The sequence below is a fragment of the Ovis aries genome, chromosome 1, assembly GCF_016772045.2.
Source record: "Ovis aries strain OAR_USU_Benz2616 breed Rambouillet chromosome 1, ARS-UI_Ramb_v3.0, whole genome shotgun sequence".
Classification (NCBI taxonomy): Eukaryota; Metazoa; Chordata; class Mammalia; order Artiodactyla; family Bovidae; genus Ovis; species Ovis aries.
This window is the reverse complement of record NC_056054.1, coordinates 186,189,027-186,208,332: the sequence shown is the minus strand read 5'-3', so window position 1 is coordinate 186,208,332 and position 19,306 is coordinate 186,189,027. Positions and strand designations below refer to the sequence as shown.

The window sequence follows — 19,306 nt, the reverse complement described above, 5'->3', positions numbered from 1 at the left end:
CTGTGACATAAAGAAGAATGTCCTGTGCGTGTATGCTAAGTTGCTTCAGCCGTGTCTGACTCTTTGCAACTCCATGGACTGTAGCCCGCCAGGCTCCTCTGTCCATGGGATTCTTCCAGGCAAGAATACTGCAGTGGATTGCCATTTCCTCCTCCAGGGGATCTTCCCAACCCAGGGATCGAAACTGTGTCTCTTACGTCTCTTTCACTGGCAGGGGGTTGGGGTGTGGGGTGGTGAGTTCTGTACCACTAGCACCACCTGGGAAGCAAGAATGTCACCTAGCAATGCAAGCAGAAAAGTAATAATGGGGCACTGAAAGTCCAAGAAGCATTTAGGCTTTAACCAGGTTTGAGTCAGAATATCCTTAACTTCTAGGGTTCCCCAGGGCTGTTCTTGAGTCCAAAGTCATACTACCTGAGCAGCCATTAGGACTACCTGTTGGTGGCAGTTCAAACTGGCGGACTAATAACTGTGTAAGCTTAAAGATCCTGAATAGGAGAACTTACATGTTAGATTTTTTTTCAATAAGAAAAACTTATATATAAAAGGTATGTTTCCTGTTTCTTTAGGAAGCAGAGTATCATAACAGTTTTGCCCACTACCTCTGGAATCAGACCACTGTGTTCAAAGCCCAGTCCATTCTTCCTGGCTGAGCAAACTTGGGCAAGTCATTTAACTTCTCTGAGCCACGAATCAGGGCCAAGATCATGGCCCTATGACAAGACACTAGAGATGTTCGGTGTGATATGAGGCACCTCCCCTCCCTCTCTACTTGAGCTGTTACATACATTAGCCTTCATTCAGTTCCTTTTGCTTTCCATCCACCCTCCTGCCTCAGAGCAGCCTTCTGCCTGGAATGTTCTCCGACATCACTCCCATCCCCAAGTCCCTGCCTAGATGATTTCTTCAGATCTCAAGTCAAACATCCCCTCTTCAGGAAAACCTTGGCTGCAGCCTCAGACTAGATCAGGTCCATTATTCTTTCAGTCCCCTGAACTTGACTTTCATGGTGCCATTACAGTTTATGAGATGGTTATGTAATTGTTGGATTGCAGTCTGACTTCCTACTAGACTCTAAGGCTCCATGAAGGCAGAGATGAGGTCATTTTGCTCATCATTTTATGCCTAGCACTAAGCCTGGCACAGCCTATCTACTGAGCAATAATTTGTGCAGTGAATTAATTTGTCTGGACATTGTTAAAATAGAAAATCATAGGAATTATTCATAGGAATTATTCTATATGTTTCAGATGCTTTTACAATTCAGATGGAGACCTCTTGATTGGTGAGTTTTAGACTTCAGACCCTTTCCTTGGTAATTGATCCCTAGTTATAAGCTGCTTATTAATTGTATACATATTACTGTCCTTTCAATCTGTCTTACTTAATGTAGTCTACAGACTGAGGTGTAAAGGCAACTGGTGGTCTGGAAAAGATTCCTTGCACCTTCAAGCCCCTATCCTATTTCCTGGTCTCCCTGTCTTTACTCATTTCTTCTAGGCTTTTCTGATATGCAAGCTCTGGGCAACTTAAAAGAAATACAGGATAAAATCAACATGTGATTAACTTATTGAGATAACTCTATTTGCCTTCAAACTCACCCAAGTAAAGATCATCTGCCATCGATATCTGCAAATTTGTATAAATACAAATTTTCATGAAACCATCCAGATGGAAAGTCTAGTACGGATTTCTCTGGTCTCCTGATTCTTTTTTTTTTTTTTTCTTCCTGATTCTTTTTTGATGATCTTAGTACTGATATTTTGGAATGAACATTTTGATGTAAACCTTAGACATGCAAATGCCAGCTTCCTGCTGGAACTATCAGAGCTGGGTCTTTTTCCATCCTATTTCTGGTGCCCTTTCTGGTCAAGCCACAGAACTGTGCAAATACAAGCTCCTTATCTGGCAACCAAAAATAAGAAAAAAGCAGAGTCAATTTTTTCATTCATGCTTTTCTAGAAATAGCCAACTTAAGTTGTCAATTCTGACATTTTCCCCCATAAAACTCAATGAAGCACTTTTCATTTGGATTGAAAAAGCAAATGCCGCCCTTAAGCCTTTCACTCTTCATGAAGTGGTTCTTACATGAAACGAGTTACTCACTGCTGCCTTGTCTTTTATGTTAGTTCCCCAGAAAGGGAAACTTCTCATTTACACCGAGTTTGGCAAGATGCTTGTTCAGCCCAACGAGATCTGCGTCATTCAGGTTGGTGATGTGTCCCCCTCTCCTCCCAGCTTCTCCCTAATTTGGGAGCAATCAGATGTTGCAGCTGCTGCTATTTCTAACTCTGAAATTTCTCTATCATGTCTGGGCAATGGGGAGGGAGTTTGAGTTATACAGAAGGCTCCCTGTGTAGAAGGATTAAGCAGGCTTCTGTGCCTACTTTGTTTTAAAATAGCACACAATCACAAAGCAAAGAGCATTGTCAATTCACTTTCCTAAATATTTATGCACACTCTGGATGATACTCTGGAGGGGACAGAAGGCAGTGAAGATGGATTTCTTTAAATTTTGGTGAAATCAGGGCACTCTTATCTCTGAACCCAGTGAGAGTGTAGGCTAGAATTGGTTTGGGTCACATATGTGATTGGAGGTTAACTTCTTTAAACTCATCTTTCAGCTGGTCACCTCTCCAACATAGCTCAGCAGACTATAGAATTATTTGTGCATGTGAGGTTGGCTGTAGCTCTTGGGCAGCTTCTTCATAACTATAGGTATGATTGGCGAGAGCACACCAGTGTCTACTTCCTGTTCCAGAGAGGAATGCGGTTCAGCATCGATGTCTTCGAGGAGACTAGAGGCTACATCCTGGAGGTTTATGGAGTCCACTTCGAGTTGCCTGACCTGGGACCAATTGGTAAATCTTCAATGCAAGCTTCTAAGCCTGACTTGAAATATAGGACACAAATAATTGCATGAAAGTTAAACATCCATCTCTCCACCTTATCTCACTCAAACTACAGCTTTCCTCTCTAGACAACTTCTTCTCCAGACCAAGTGTAGTTGGGAATTTCAGAACATATTAAAGTCCCCTGAACAATCACAGACTTCTTATTTCAGGCCTCTAAGTTCAGGGCCTCCAGGTGGTATAGTTGACCCATTTGATGAGATGATAGCTTCATTAATTAGCTGGTCAGTGCACCAGTCAATCAGCTTGTCCCAGTTCCCATGGTGTGCTGAGGGTAATGACCAGAACCACATCAAGGATGGCACAAGCCTCTTCCCATCACATACGTTCATAACAGAGAACAATCCAGCCCAACCCACAATAAATCTTTCTCTAGAATAGTATATAGACCATTGGAGAGCAAGACAATTTGTAATAGATTTCAGGTTATAGGTTATACAGTGTAAACCCTAGAGGATATAAAGTCTGGGTTACTGTGAGCCAAGTTTCCAGGAACAGCTTCATAGCAATCATAAGATATGACTAATCCTTGATGGAAAGATAGGAGAAATAAAGAGGAAAGGAGAAGGGGACAAAAGAGGATGAGATGGTTGGATGGTATCACCGACTCAATGGACATGGGTTTGGGTGGACTCTGGGAGTTGGTGATGGACAGAGAGACCTGGGATGCTGCCATTCATTGGGTCGCAAAGAGTCGGACACAACTAAGCGACTGAAATGAACTGAACTGAACTGAAAGAGGAAAGGGACCAGTTTAAGAAAAAGTGTACAAGTGGGAATGGATTTTGTGGATAGAAGAGAGACCATTTTCTTGTCAGTGGCTTGTGTGTAGACAATAAAGTGGGAAAAACCATAATAATGGCAGGGGCTATGTGGCTATAAAAAGGGGAAATGGACTGAAAGAAAGTCTATGGATGTCACATTCCTACTGAGCATCTTCTACAAAATCTACATAGTTAGGAGTCAAAAAGTGTGCCTCACTCAGTGCTGTGAAGGAGCTGGAAGCCACAGCCTCCATGAGGCAAATGAAAACTTTCCAAAGTGAACCAAGGTCCCCTACCCCCGATTCTTCTGGCAAGCTGGAGGCAAAGAGAGCAGGATCTGAGAAGTGGAGGTGGTAGGAGGGGATGTTCTCAAACCATCTCTCGAGTGACAGGAGTGGTTGGGGAAACTGGCCCTTGGTTTCATCTTTGGCGTGTTTGCTGAAGGTGGTGGCCACACCTCCCAGCTCTTCCCTTTCCTTGTCAACAGATTTTTTTAGAGCAAAACAGGGACAGGCCAGCATGAGCCTTCTGGTCAGTCCCCTGGGGGATCCAGATAGTCAGAGGAAGGTGGGAGGCAGCCGAGAGGCAGCTGGAGGCGCGGTGGGCCGTCTGTCGTCCTGCCCTCCATCCGCTCTTCCCACTTTGGTCTGCTTTCCTGCTGCTCCACAGCCAGCAGGGCCTCCAGGTGCCATGCCACATGTACCCTCTGGAAAATATATATAATTGACTAACCAGCTGGGGGCCTATTTTTTTTTAACCCCAGGAGCTAGAAATGATAAAACACTCCCTAGGTCTCTCCTCTCAGAGTTAAATTATGTTTTTGCACTTAGATTTTTCATTTCTGGTCTTCTGATTTATTTGCTTTCTCTGGAGGGAACACTCACAAAGCAAAGGTGAGCAGGCAGGTCTCCCTCAGTGGCAGACAGATTTGTCAGGCTGCAGAGCAGTGTTGCAGACGTGGGCTGATTCTGAGTCCTGTCTAAGGAGCAGAGGCGTGCCTGAGGCTACAGTGTGTATCCTTCTCCTTCTCAAGGACTGTCGATGAGTTCTAGAGTTGTCAGAGTTTTATTAGGAAAAAAGCTCTAGTATTCTATCGTATCTTCCCTTTTCCTCTTTTCTAATCTCTTCCTCTCTTCCCCTCCCATCCCCTATAGTGGTGAGGTAATGCATGGAAAATGTTTATAAACCATATTCACTCTATTCAGGTAATGCTGGTGATATTTTCAGGATTTCTTTTTTCTGACCAAATTTCTTGGGTCCTCCTCAAAAGGTACCAGACTGGGATTCCAGTGAGTCTTTCAACAAGGATAGCAAATTGTGGAATGGCTGTTGACGTGGGAGAAAGCCCTTTCTCTTTGTGCAATAGTGGCATCTTTCCTGTGTGATTTCAAAAGTATCTAAAAGGCTTTTGGATCATTATATTCTAGGAGCCAATGGCTTGGCCAACCCTCGTGATTTCTTGATACCTGTTGCCTGGTATGAAGATCGCCAAGTGCCAGGTGGTTACACTGTGATTAATAAACACCAGGGCAAGCTATTTGCTGCCAGACAGGTAAAGAAAGTGGCTTGACAGGCAGGGGAATGAATGAATAATTATTAAGCACCTTCTGATTGCCAGGGCTTGTGTTAAGTATTTATATACATTATTTCATCTTTACTACATCACTAAGATACTACAATAAGGTACTATTTGCCCTGTTTGTAGTCATGAAAACAGTCCAGGTAGCGATAAATTGCCAAATGTCACAGTAAATGATAGAATCAGCATTCAAACCCATATCTTTCTGACTCCAAAGGTCATGCTGTTTCTATTCATCAAGCAATAAAAAACCCCACAATACCTAGGTCTCTATAAATGGTGAGGGAACATAATAAACAGGCAGGGAGGTACAGCCTGAAAAGGAAAATTAATTAATAGAAGTTCATCTAAGACTTATATTTGTCAATAGTCACCATATTTCAAATACAAGCAATGACTGATAGAAAACAAGCAAAACTCAGTTAATTAGTTTGACTTGGTTGATAGCACCAGACTGGTAAACTCAGGAGATAAGCAAAGGCATTATCTATAGCCATACCACCCGGACATGACCAATCTCAATTGATAAACAAAGGCATAGATAATAATAATTTTAACATAATAATATAATATGTAATATACATTATTACTTAATTTACTGGATATATAATGTCATAGAATAAAGTAACCATATAATAAAAATAATCCAAAGATCTATTCTATTTACTATTATTCATTTGATTTGTTTTTGCCCATTTAACTTATTGCTTATGTGTTGCTAAGGCCTGTTATTTTCTTATCTTAGTCGCAGCCAGTGCCTGCCCTCAGCACTGGAAACCCAGAAAGTGGCCCAGATTGTCAAAGAATTGCTGGCATCCACAGATTATCACCATTGTATTAATATTGTTGAAAAGGCACTACTTGGCTGTGTTTCTGCTGCACATGTGATCAGAGGCAGCTGTAGCTTAGGTACTGGAAGAATAGGGTCAGTGGCTTAGGGAGGACAGTTTGAGAGAAAGTGAAGCAACCATAGGATGATTCAGGGTGATATCTCTCCCAAAGGATGGTATTATTAAGTTATGCAAACAGAATCAAATCAAGAAAGAGTAATGTCAACTACAAACTGAGGAATCATAGCTATAAAAGTATTATGTGCTAAAATCACCCTTTCCTGCTTTTTCTTTTTGTCGATCAGGATGTCTCCCCATTCAATGTTGTGGCTTGGCATGGGAATTACACCCCCTACAAGTACAACTTGGAGAACTTTATGGTCATCAATTCAGTGGCCTTTGACCATGCAGTAAGTCTGGCCCATGGAGGAACCCTGGGAGAGGGTACCTTTAGGTTGGAGAGGTCCGCAGTAGACACCTGGTGTTCACAGATTCAACTTTTCCAGCATTGCCTTGGAAGCCCGAGACTTAAGTCATTTGTCATTGTGTTGACAGGAATTTGAATCATCTGCTGCAAGGCTTCAGTGAAGGAGTAAATAACCTACCAGAGGGAGCTCCAGACTAGACACTCAGCATTCACCCTGCCACACAGCTCAGTTCTCTACAGGGCACTCACAGTAACTTTCCTTCATGGCTAAGAACACGATTTCTTCCTAGACAATGTATCCCAATAAGAAAACCAATGGCTAATGTCAGTGATGGAGTATTGAGAAAGGAAAATTCCTGAATTTGGAAATTTCTCTGTCCTGCTCGTAAATACCAAAAATCTGCCTGCCCACTTCAGAGCTTCCACTCCCGGCTCTATTTAGCTGAGATGGGACTGACAGCTCTCTTCTGAAGTTACTCGTAACATTCAGTGCTTGAATTTAAACCAAAGAAATTCTAGAGTATGAACTCGGTCATATTTTACACTCAGTCAGGGACTGCAAATAGGTCCCCAGCCTACAGTGCAGGCTCCCAAGAACCCACTTTCATGATAAAGTGCTAGTTCTGAGATCCTGGGGGAAAGTTCACTTTGCATAATAGATGAACTTAACCCACAAACTGGAGGGACAATTAGAGCAGAAGTCAAAGAACCAAAGACAGAAAGATTACTCTAAGCCAGTTCAGCTTACCTCTTGAGGCTCAAAACTACCTTTCTGAAAAGCAGCAACTTGATAAAACCAAGAGACAAAATGAAGCATCATGCCCAAAGCAGCAAAAAAAAGGATGCTGAGACACTGAAAGTGCTTTTTTTGAGCCTCACTGCCTTTTAACAGTTTCAGATCATTTCTCATGACAGATGAAGAAGTATTCATTCTTGCAGCATTAAGGATTTCTTGGCTTGCATTTACACAGACAGTCTCCTTTGTACTGCGGCTATAGTCATTTTCCCAAAATTCAGACCTGATCTTTCTAATGCTACATTAGAAACCTTTGCAGGCTCCCTGTGGTGTAGGATTAAGTCTGAGCTTTGAAGCGTGGTGTCCTATGCTCTTCACCATCTGGCCCTGGACTTATTTCCCAGGACCACCTCTGCCCCTCTCCCTCCTGCCAATGCACTCTAGGCTTTAGTTTTCTTGCTTCTTAACAAAATCTCTGTGCATTTTGATGTCTTTCCTGTTTTCTATGCTTAAAATGCCTTTTTGCCTTTTCCTTCCTTTCCTTCCCTTCCTTTTCTTTTTTCCTACCTCCCTTCTTCCCTCCCTTCCTTATTCCCTCTCTGTTTCTTTCTTTCTGCATTCATTCTTCAGGACCCACCTCAAACATCACCTCCTCTGTGAAGCCTTCCCTGATCTTCTCAGGAAGAGATAAGCACTCTGTACCCCTTTGGCTCTCTATCTACAAAGATAGATCGCCCTTGGCACCTTGCTGTGATTCTTCAGACACTTGTTTCATTACTCCTTCTGTCCCCGTCACACACACTTGCCACCACCACCAGTGGTGCTGAAGGGCCAAGAATGGAGTTCAGTCGTCTTTGAATCCCCAGCCCTCACATGACATCAGGAAGCAGACCTGATCACACTGATGGCCATTAAATGTGAATCTCAGTCTTTCCACTGAAAGAGTCTAACGTTCTTTACAAATCATAATATTGTCCCCCAACCTATTCCCCTCTACACTGCCACCACCCAGATGAGTGATGTATTAATATTTTAGGCCTGAGAGTCAAACAAGGATAAAAAAAGCCATAAGGATACCGTCTAGAATCTCAGTAATTCCTCCAAAGAGATGCGCATCCTACATCTATCCCAACACTCAGATATTATTTTATTTCTATTTCCACCTCACTCTGAGCATCCCTTCTGCCAAGAGCTCCCTGCAGCACATGCCAGCTCCAGTCACTCTGACCTGAGGTTGGGAGGCAGGCACTGCCAGTTCTCAGATCCACAGGGTAGTACTTATATGAAATGGGGGCTCAGCAGGGTGAAAAAGCTGCTCAGAATCTGCTTAGCTACTGTTAATTCATTTTGCTTCAAGCACAGCAAGAGGGGAAAGTCAGATGAGTGATTACTGCACCTGGATGACAAGCCCAGACTTCGTAGCCTGGCCTGCAGTTTGATCAGAAGTTACAGTGTCGCTCGAAAACCCCTTCAGCATGGAGGATGTGTGTCATCGTCGGTCACTTCCCCTTTCATCGTGTCTTCAGGCTCTCCATGTCCTTCCTTTCCCAGGACCCATCCATTTTCACGGTATTGACTGCTAAGTCTGTACGCCCTGGAGTGGCCATTGCTGATTTTGTCATCTTCCCACCTCGATGGGGGGTTGCTGATAAGACCTTCAGGCCTCCTTATTACCACAGTAAGTCATTTGCCAAGCTACATTTGGGAAAAAGAGAGAGAGACGGCCGAGTGGTCAACATGACCCCTGGGGAACACTGCTAGAGGCATTTCTAGAGGCAGGATGTCCTGCCCTGGCTGGAGTTCAGAATCCTGCCTGCCAAGGCCCAGCGCTGCTCCCTAGACTGTTAGCTTCTTAAACATCACAACTTGTGATATTTGGCATCAAGTTGGCAGTGGCGTGTTGACTCTGAGGAGAAAACCCTGTGTAATGCCTAGAGCCCAGTTCCTCTGGCCCCGAAGAGAGGCACAGAGGCTGGTAAAGCTTGAAGCAAGACATTTCTTTACATTTCAGGTGTAAAGGGAGGAGGATCTGTGGCCTGTTGTTGCTTAGTCAGTTGTTTGGGGAAAGTTCATTATCTAAGTCTGGCTCAAGAGCCAATAAAGTGTGCCTTCTCCAATGGTTTTGAAATGGAAAAGCAGATTGCAGTCCACCCCAGGGGATGGATCCTATTCTAGAAGGAGTTTCTGCAAAGCAGTTGCTGTCTAGAAGAGAACTTGTCAAATCTATTATTTTAATTTTATTAATATTTTTATTTGGTGAAAAGTGAAAGTGTAAGTCACTCAGTCATGTCTGACTCTTTGCAACCCCGTGGACTGTAGCCAACCAGGCTCTTCTGTCCATGGAATTCTCCAGGCAAGAATACTGGAATGGGTAGCCATTCCATTCCTCAGGGGATCTTCCTGACCCAGGGATTGAATGCGGGTCTCCTGCATTACAGGCAGTTCTTTACTGGCTGAGCCACCAGGGAAGTTAAAAATTATTGACCCTTTCTTTATGACTCTGTAATAAGTTCTTACAAAAATATTAACACATTTAATTCTCATAACTGTTGTGAGAGATAGGTATCATTATCCTCTCTTTCTTTTTTTTTTTTTTTAAGAAGATGCAGCTGAGCTGTGAAGGATCAAGTCCTCACAGCTAGTTAAGTGGTGGAGTCAGTGAAGTACAGGTGAAGTACTAGACATGAAGACAGCCTGATGCCAGAGAAGACAGTCATGGGCATTAATGGATGTCCCTAGCACAGTGCCCAGTGCATGATATGCATCCAATAAATATTTATTTAGTAAGTGAATGCATCATCAAGCATGAATAAGGTACCTCATGGAGTACTTAATGAAGGTGGCATTTTTAATTGTGCAGCAGCTAGCTATAAATTCAACCTAAATGTCAATGTACAATTCTCCTTTCTGGAGATTGCACTTTTGTACACAGAGTTCTGGAAAGACTCTGAGATGCATTTCAGCTGTGCTGCTGCTGCTAAGTCACTTCAGTCGTGTCTGACTCTGTGCGACCTCATAGACGGCAGCCCATGAGGCTCCCCCGTCCTTGGGATTCTCCAGGCAAGAACACTGGAGTGGGTTGCCATTTCCTTCTTCAATGCATGAAAGGGAAAAGTAAAAGTGAAGTCACTCAGTCATGTCCGACTCTTAGCGACCCCATGGACTGCAGCCTACCAGGCTCCTCCATCCATGGGATTTTCCAGGCAAGAGTGCTGGAGTGGGGTGCCATTGCTTTCTTTTTTTTAAAAAAAAAAAACCCTTTCTTTAGTAAACCTCAGCACTTTCTCTCTGAGGCTTTTCTCTATATGTGCCCAGGTGCCAGGGCTTTGACTAAAATGAGCAATGTCGGTGTTTGCAGAGGGTGGAAGACAAAGGCCTTCAGAACGGAAGAAGGTCACTTCATGGTCAAATGTCAGCATCGCCTTTTTCAGGTGACATCAGCTGAAAAGGATGCAATTGGTTTAATGCTTCAGAGACACCAGATGCTTTGTGAATAGAGATACAACAAATTTTGTCCTTCCTGAGAAGTATCACAGCCATCAAAGCCCATCACATGTCCTAACTGTTCTCCTCCTAGAAGCTAGTCCCCAAGAGGACCTGTCGTCAAGGCGAGAGGCTTAGTCTGGATTATAGTCTGGCCCTCGCATACTGACCCTTGGTACTTCCCTAATTCACATAGTTCTGTATGGAGGGGCTGTACGTGCCAGAGGCACTGGTTTTCAAATTTTAACAAATGTCAGTGCCACCTGGAGGGTTACAATATAGATTCTTTGGACCCACCTTCAGAATATCCAGTGTAGGGCCTGAGAATCTGTGGGTTGGTTTTTTTGGTTTTTTTTTTTTTGTTTTTTTCTAATTGGAGTATAATTGCTTTCCCATGTTCTGTTAGTTTCCGCTGTACAATGAAGTGAATCAGCTAGATGTATCCATCTATCATCTCCCTCTTGGACCTTCCTCCATGATAATTTGCATTTGTAACAAATTCCTGAGTGATGTTAAGGCCTCCAGCTGTTCCAGGAACCACACTTTGAGAGCATTCAGTTCAGTTCAGTTCAGTCGCTCAGTCGTGTCAGACTCTTTGCGACCCCATGAATCGCAGCACGCCAGGCCTCCCTGTCCATCACCAGCTCTCGGAGTTCACTCAGACTCAGTGATGCCATCCAGCCATTTCATCCTCTATCGTCCCCTTCTTCTCCTGCCCCCAATCCCTCCCAGCATCACAGTCTTTTCCAGTGAGTCAACTCTTCACATGAGGTGGCCAAAGTACTGGAGTTTCAGCTTTAGCATCATTCCTTCCAAAGAACACACAGGACTGATCTCCTTTAGAATGGACTGGTTGGATCTCCTTGCAGTCCAAGGGACTCTCAAGAGTCTTCTCCAACACCACAGTTCAAAAGCATCAATTCTTCGGTGCTCAGCAACTCTCACATCCATACATGACTACTGGAAAACCATAGCCTTGACTAAATGGGCCTTTATTGGCAAAGTAATGTCTCTGCTTTTGAATATGCTATCTAGGTTGGTCAAAACTTTTCTTCCAAGGAGTAAGCGTCTTTTAATTTCATGGCTGCAATCACCATCTGCAGTGATTTTGGAGCCCAAAAAATAAAGTCTGACACTTGAGAACATTAGGGGATATAAAAATCCCTTATTAGCAGAATGCTTAAAGAATGCTAAAAAATTCCCACTATCAGAGAGTTGAATTAGTTGGTATTGAGGTGGAACCTCAGAATCTGCATTTTGAACTAGCGAGTCAGGGGTTCTGATGCCGGAGCTCTACAGACCACACGCTGAGATATGCTGGCCTGGGGCTTGTCTTCCCCATCCAGGTTCCCTACTCTGCTACAGCACTCAACCCACTGAATGACTAGTTTGTAATTCAGGCTGCCTGAAATAAGTGACCTCATGAAATACCTCGTATAACTTCTTTTTTTATAAAGAACTCTGAAATAAATTTGGCTCAGGAGAGACAGATCTCAGAAAGGCTTGATTGCCCTGAGTTAGTTGGAAAAACCACAGAACCCTGAGTTAGAAATTATTTTTTACCAGAGACATTAAAAATAATGCTTTAGCAATAATCAAAATCTTTGCTACTTTGATGTGACTTTACAGAAGTGGAGAATGATTTCTGTAGAAATATTGCCTCTAGTCATCTTAATGCACCTTAGCCAACTGGATTTAGCATTAATCAAAAAGGCAAGGCCTACCTTCCCACTGTCCTTTGAAATATAGAAGATGATGTAGAAATGTCATCACTATCTCACTGCTACCTAAATTCATATTCAGATCAAAGCTAAATTCAGTCTTGCTCTCTTCTGAAAATTAAGCCTTGAAGGTGACCCTGAGGGCACATACTAGATGGAGGAGTATGCCAGAATATTTAAGTCATGAGCAGAACTGCTTTTAAAATGTAGACACTATATGCAGATGGTGACTGCAGCCATGAAATTAAAAGACACTTACTCCTTGGAAGAAAAGTTATGACCGACCTAGACAGCATATTCAAAAGCAGAGACATTACTTTGCCGACTAAGTTACGTCTAGTCAAGGCTATGGTTTTTCCAGTAGTCATGTATGGATGTGAGAGCTGGACTGTGAAGAAGGCTGAGCGCCAAAGAATTGATGCTTTTGAACTGTGGTGTTGGAGAAGACTCTTGAGAGTCCCTTGGACTGCAAGGAGATCCAACCAATCCATTCTGAAGGAGATCAGTCCTGTGTGTTCTTTGGAAGGAATGATGCTAAAGCTGAAACTCCAGTACTTTGGCCACCTCATGTGAAGAGTTGACTCATTGGAAAAGACTGTGATGCTGGGAGGGATTGGGAGCAGGAGGAGAAGGGGATGACAGAGGATGAGATGGCTGGATGGCATCACTGACTCGATGGCCATGAGTCTGAGTGAACTCTGGGAGTTGGTGATGGACAGGGAGGCCTGGCGTGCTGTGATTCATGGGGTCGCAAAGAGTCCGACACGACTGAGCGACTGAACTGAACTGAACTAAACAGATATGCTTACAGTTACTTTCCCCCCTCTATTTCTGCTTCATGGAGAAACAAGTAGTGCTATAATCTGGGTCTTGCATTTTCTGCAGGGGCCTGCAGCAACATTTTGGGTTCTGGGCAAAATAGGTATGACTGTTTGGGCAGTTCCACAAGGAAGAGAAGGGGACAACAGAGGATGAGATGGTTGGATGGCATCACCGACTCGATGGGCATGAGTTTGAGCAAGCTGGTGTGCTGCAGTCCATGGGGTCACAAAGAATCGGACATGACTGAGCGACTGAACTGACTGACAAGCATTTTGGCACTTGGCTATATTCACATGTAGGGAAGAAGAGTGGAGTATTTATCATGTCAAATTTTGCAAGGTTTGCCAGTGCCATCCATATCTCTCTACTGTCTGTGATTTGCAGTGTCTGCACTCTCACAGGACTGACTATGATTATGAGGAACATTAAAGATGCTGCTTCTTACTCATTTCTATCACAGTACTTAGCACAGTGTCCATATATGCTGGTTAGATGGATAGGCAGATGAATAGGGAAGGGAATGGACAGATGAATAGATGGATGCATAGATGGGTAGATGTTTTCAAGGTGTTGTTTTTCTTTAATTCTTGCTCTAAATAAAAAGCTTTGTTTAAACAAAAATGTGAGATAGAAAGAGTGGGAACATGGTGATTTTTGTGAAATTTTGTTGATTCCAGGAGGCACAACTAGCACCAATATACTCAACTTACATGAAAGCAAATTTCCAATTGACTTGGGAGAACTTTCTAATACCCAGAATCTTCAGTAATATGATAGGTTCCTTTGTTGAATAGAGCACTTCAATTTACAGGAGGCATGCAGGTAATTTGTCAGGAATGATACACAGGTTATTTCTGTATTGAGTAGAAGTAGGGAATCCCTTGGTGGCTCAGATGGTAAAGAATCTGCCTGCAATGCAGGAGACCTGAGTTTGATCCCTAGGTTGGGAAGATCCCCTAGAGAAGGGAATGGCTACTCACTCCAGTATTCTTGCCTGGAGAATCCCATGGACAGAGGAGCCTAGCGGGCTACAGTCCATGCGGTCACAAAGAGTTGAACACAAATGAGCAACTAACACTTTCACTTTTTTTTCATGGATCCCTTCTAGTATTAAGATTTTCAGGTTCTATGAAGAGAATGTCAATGGAAAAGGAATCAATCTAAGGAAGCATTTTGGAAAATGAAAGAATAAGATGATATTAGATTCAGATACAGAAGATATTTGTTAGAATATATAGTATTTATGGATTAGATAGATTTTTTTCACACAAATTATTATTTGATAATGGACTCCAGGTCCAGGGTTCTTTCCTTATATCACATTTCCATCAACACGTATACACACAAACATACACACACACACACACACACACACACACACACACACACACAGAGCTTTAATTTTCTAATTTGTAACCAGAAATATGGTGATGCCCTGTACTACTGTAAGGCTATTTGGGAAGGAATTCAGATCTGGGAAAGTGGTTAATTTTTATATGGGGCTTGTAATTTTTATATGGAGTACCTTCACTCTTTATCACAATTTGCATGTTAGTTATTAAAATTCTTGTTTGGGGCCTACTTTTCTTTAGATCTAGCATAATTTCATTCAGACAGTGGAACCTAAGACCTCTGTTAATCTACATAGCCATGGAGTAGAGCTTTGCATGCCAAGAATTCCACACTAATGAATGTTTTGTGGTCGTTTTCCTGTCTATCTATGTTCTTTATTATTTCTATGAAATTTTATGATTCTCCTCTCTTCTTGACATTCTGCGGAAATAATGTTTGAGAAGTCTAGGTGTTTGGGGTCCTTGCCTTGGATAATAAAAATACTGTTTCAATTTTCCCAGGGAACTGCATGAGTGAATTCATGGGACTCATCAAAGGTCGCTATGAGGCAAAGCAAGGTGGATTCCTGCCAGGGGGAGGCAGCCTGCACAGCCCAATGACTCCCCATGGGCCTGATGCCGACTGCTTTGAGAAGGCCAGCAAAGCCAAGCTGGCACCTGAGAGGATTGCTGATGGCACCATGGTAAGCAAGTTAGACATCAGGCTCTAGCGGCCTCTGGGACCCCCAACCTTGTTGCAAGGAATGGCTAATTTTTATTTCTCCAAAGTCACAGAGAAGTCTAGAGAGGAGAGTGTCTGTATGTATGTTCCCACCTGTGTACGCACACACCCTTGTGTGTATACTAGATGCCTGATGTGTTAGGGTAAAAAGAGCTTTGTACTTGGAGTCAGGTCTAGGTTTGAACTCTAGCTCTTGGTTCCTGTGTGACCTTGAGGAATTTACATAACTTCTCTGTGCTTCGTTTTCTCCATCTGTAGAAAAGGTAGGGCATTCAGTGCAGCTGGTGGCTGTGATTTAACCCTGCTGACTGCGCCACACTGTTCAGACAAAAGGGGGGACATTATTACTACTGTGTCAGGAGTCTTCCCTTATCTGTGTGTGGCCCTGTATATATATATAATATATATAATATATATATATATGTTCTGTCTCAGAGTTATCTCCTGCTTTTTGAAGTCATCCTCCAGGACCACAGCAGCAAGGTTTGCAGCGTGTCACTTATAGCTGGTTTCTCAAGCCCAGGAGGGTCAGGAAGCCTTTGCCTGACTAGAGTCAGGGCTTGTGAGCAGCAGTTCTCTCCTTTTCTTTTGCTCTCCTTTGTAAAGGGATGAAACTGATGGGATTTAAAAGCTATTTTGTATTCCTCCTGTGTCACGCTGTAAACATTGAAACTGAACACAATTGCAGTTGGCTGCGGTACTTGATTTCATTTTATTTTTGCATTCTTGGAGATAGAGTTTATGAACCACAAGGAGTAATTTTATGCGACATCATATGCAAGCTTGCTTTACATTTTTAAACCAATGCCTTCAGTGTTACCTGACATTAAAATCAATAGCACAGACCAGCCTGACTCCATGCCCAGCTTGCAAACTACCTAAGCAGAGAGCTTATCTGCCCCTCTACCCGACACAACAGATTGCTTTCAGTCCCAACTCAAGGACCACAGTCGATGAAGCTTATCTTCAGGGGAAGGGTGTGAGTCCCATCTGCCAGACCTCAGCTCTGTTTCCCCTTTCAAGGGCCTCTGCAGTTTCTGTAGAATACTTTCATCTCTGTGCAAGAGCTCTATGAGATATTCATCATCTTAAGCTACTACCTCCAAAAGTTCCTGGAGGTACACAGGCTATGGCATAGTTACCACTTAGCAACCTTGAATGCCCAACCTGGCTTTGGATAATGTTACCAGGGAGCAGTATTCTGCAACAGTGAAGCACAGGACAGGGCTGTTTTTATGAGGAACAAGACTTTGGGTCTCCCTCCCCATTTCCCATTATGTAATTTGGATCCAGGATCCTCCATATGCCTTAGCCTTATACTACTTTGGAATAAATTAACTTTATAATACTGCCTTCATAGCTCAGCTGGGATGGGGCTTTGTTAGTCCAGTCAGACAGGAAGTCTCCTAAGAAGCAGTTAGCAAAGAGACAACAATAATTATGTCCATAATAATGATCTTTATATCTGAATAGTGCTTTATAACATGCCCAACACCTCACATCAAGCTTGTCATGGGAAGTCAAGCAGGGACCATCATCTCTATCATTTTAGACAAAAAGAAGTTAGTACATATTAGAATGTATACCAGACATTAACAGAGGTTCTCTGAGTTGTGGCACAAAGAGAATTTTTATCTTCCTTTTGTCCATCTATATTTTTAGAATTTCCAAATATGAGTGCATAAGAATTGTAGGTTTTGGGGTTTTTTAAAAGCCATAATTGGTCAGAAAATCAGCAGTAGGTAAAGCTGGAATGTCAAGGATGCACAGGGCACTTGCATCTTCTTTCTGTTGCAGATAAAACCTGCCTGAACATAGAAGGACACCCACCATTCAGAACCTTCCTGGACAGGGCTTTTAAAAGTGTGACAGCCATTCCTGCTCCCTTCGTCCTGTCTCCTCAGTCTCTCTTTTCCTTCTTTCTCCTTCCCTAGCCTATCTCTTTTCAGAGTCCTGCAAAAGAAAAGCTCAAATCCCAAATCTGCAAGTTCTCCTTACTACCACCTTAGACAGTCACTTCCCAGCTCTGAACCCTAGTTTCCTCATCTATTAAATGGGAATTATGTTCTCCTTCACGTGAACATAGTCTGATGGGCTCTAGTCCATGGTGTCTTAGAGGTTAAAGTGTCTGCCTCTAATGCGGGAGACCTGGGTTCGATCCCTGGGTTGGGAAGATCCCCTGGAGAAGGAAATGGCAACCCACTCCAATAATCTGGCCTGGAGAATCCCATGGACGGAGGAGCCTGGTGGGCTACAGTCCACCTGGTCGCAAAGAGTGGGACATGACTGAGCGACTTAACTTTTTCACATGGACATAGCCACCGTAATGGCCCCTGAAAAGAATAATCCCAGGACTCTCCCACCTCTGCCCTTGGATCTAGCAAACTTAGCTCCATGGTGCTACAAGAACAATGTGATGCTTATGTGCCCAACTCCAGTTTAGTAAGAATAAAACTTGAGTGTCAGAGAAGCTAAGGGTTTCACGCAAGCTATTACCCACTTGTAAGTAGTAGGATCAGAGTCAGAACCCAAGGCTTGAGTATTTTCTCCTTACCATGCAAGCACATGTGATTTATTACTCAAAGAGTCTACCTACCCATATCTTCTCTCTTGACATCTAGTCAAATGTGTTTTATTATCCACCTCACTTCCTCTTTCTTGTCTCCATTTGCATTCCCTACAGGCATTTATGTTTGAGTCTTCTCTAAATATGGCCGTCACCAAGTGGGGGCTGAAGACCTCTAATTGTCTGGATGAGAACTACTACAAATGCTGGGAACCTCTCAAGAGCCACTTCACCCCCAATTCCAGGAACCCTGCAGAAACTAATTGAAACCGGAGCATGATGCCACAGTTGAGAATGGATTTGTGTGATTTCCTTCAGAATCTCATGCCGTTTGGCGGTATTCGGGGAGGGAGTTGGTTAAAATGGGAACTCACTGTTTCATAGTCAAGGAACATAAACATTTTTAGAAATGTATTAAGTTCTGTCAGCTTAATTACTCAATAAATACTTGCTGGTGTTCCGTGAAAGTGACAATTGGTCATAATACAGGCATTGACGAAGCAGACCCAGGGTGACAGGGAAAGGGGGTCCACGAGATTGGACCAGGTGATTAGGTTCTCCTGGAGTGAGAAGACAGGCAAAAGAACAGAAAGGAATGGGAAGTGGTGTTTGTCACTACTTTGTAGTTTGAACACATTTCCCTCACTTTGTTGCCATAGTAGCAGTTTTGATATGCTGCTACCAAATTTTTATTTAACACTGCAAAATGAGAGTCAGCTATGTGTTGGGGCCTAGGAACTAGGGTTGCCAGATAAAATAAGATATCCAGTTAAATGTGAATTTCAGATAAATCACGAATAATTTTTAGTATATGTCCTGTGCATTACTTGGATATACCTATACTAAAAATTATTTGTAGTTTATCTGAAATTCAAATTTAACTGATATGCCTCTCCCCGCCCCCCGCCCCCCTCACTGCACAGCATGGGATCTCAGTTCCCTGACCAGGGATCGAACCCTCACCTCCTGCACTAGAAAGACAGAGTCTTAACCACTGGACCCCTAAGGAAGTACCACACTTGTGTTTTTATTTACTAAACTTGTCAATTCTATGAGGATATGGAGGTCAAGAGATAAGCATGGGCATTGCCCTTACAGAGATTATAGACAGGGAGACAAAATACACAAACAAAATAATTGCAAATTGAGAAACATGCAAAGAAGAAAACAAATAGGAACTGAGATGGGAATAACGAGTGGGATGGGGACGCCTTTCTTTAGGTCTTTGATGAAGTGACTTTTAGCCAGACCTAAAGGATAGGACACCTAGGGCTTCTCTGGTGGCTGAGACAGTAAAGAATCCACCTGCAATGTGGGAGACCTGGGTTTGATCCCTGGGTCAGGAAGATCCCCTGGAGAAGGGAATGGCTACCCACTCCAGTATTCTTCCCTG

The 19,306-nt window shown here is 43.1% G+C and overlaps 1 protein-coding gene across 1 annotated transcript in view; it reads left to right on the top strand.

The window, feature by feature from the left end:
• HGD (homogentisate 1,2-dioxygenase) overlaps window positions 1-18,380 on the top strand; it is a 43,128-nt gene extending 24,748 nt beyond the window's left edge. The window contains exons 7-14 of the mRNA XM_004002955.5: window positions 1,251-1,285; window positions 2,130-2,209; window positions 2,762-2,861; window positions 5,104-5,228; window positions 6,391-6,495; window positions 8,800-8,926; window positions 15,128-15,309; window positions 18,031-18,380. Of these exons, the coding sequence (XP_004003004.1) occupies window positions 1,251-1,285; window positions 2,130-2,209; window positions 2,762-2,861; window positions 5,104-5,228; window positions 6,391-6,495; window positions 8,800-8,926; window positions 15,128-15,309; window positions 18,031-18,180 (904 nt within the window). The 3' untranslated portion in view covers window positions 18,181-18,380. The remainder of the gene's footprint in view (window positions 1-1,250; window positions 1,286-2,129; window positions 2,210-2,761; window positions 2,862-5,103; window positions 5,229-6,390; window positions 6,496-8,799; window positions 8,927-15,127; window positions 15,310-18,030) is intronic.
• The last annotated feature ends 926 nt before the right edge of the window (window positions 18,381-19,306 follow it).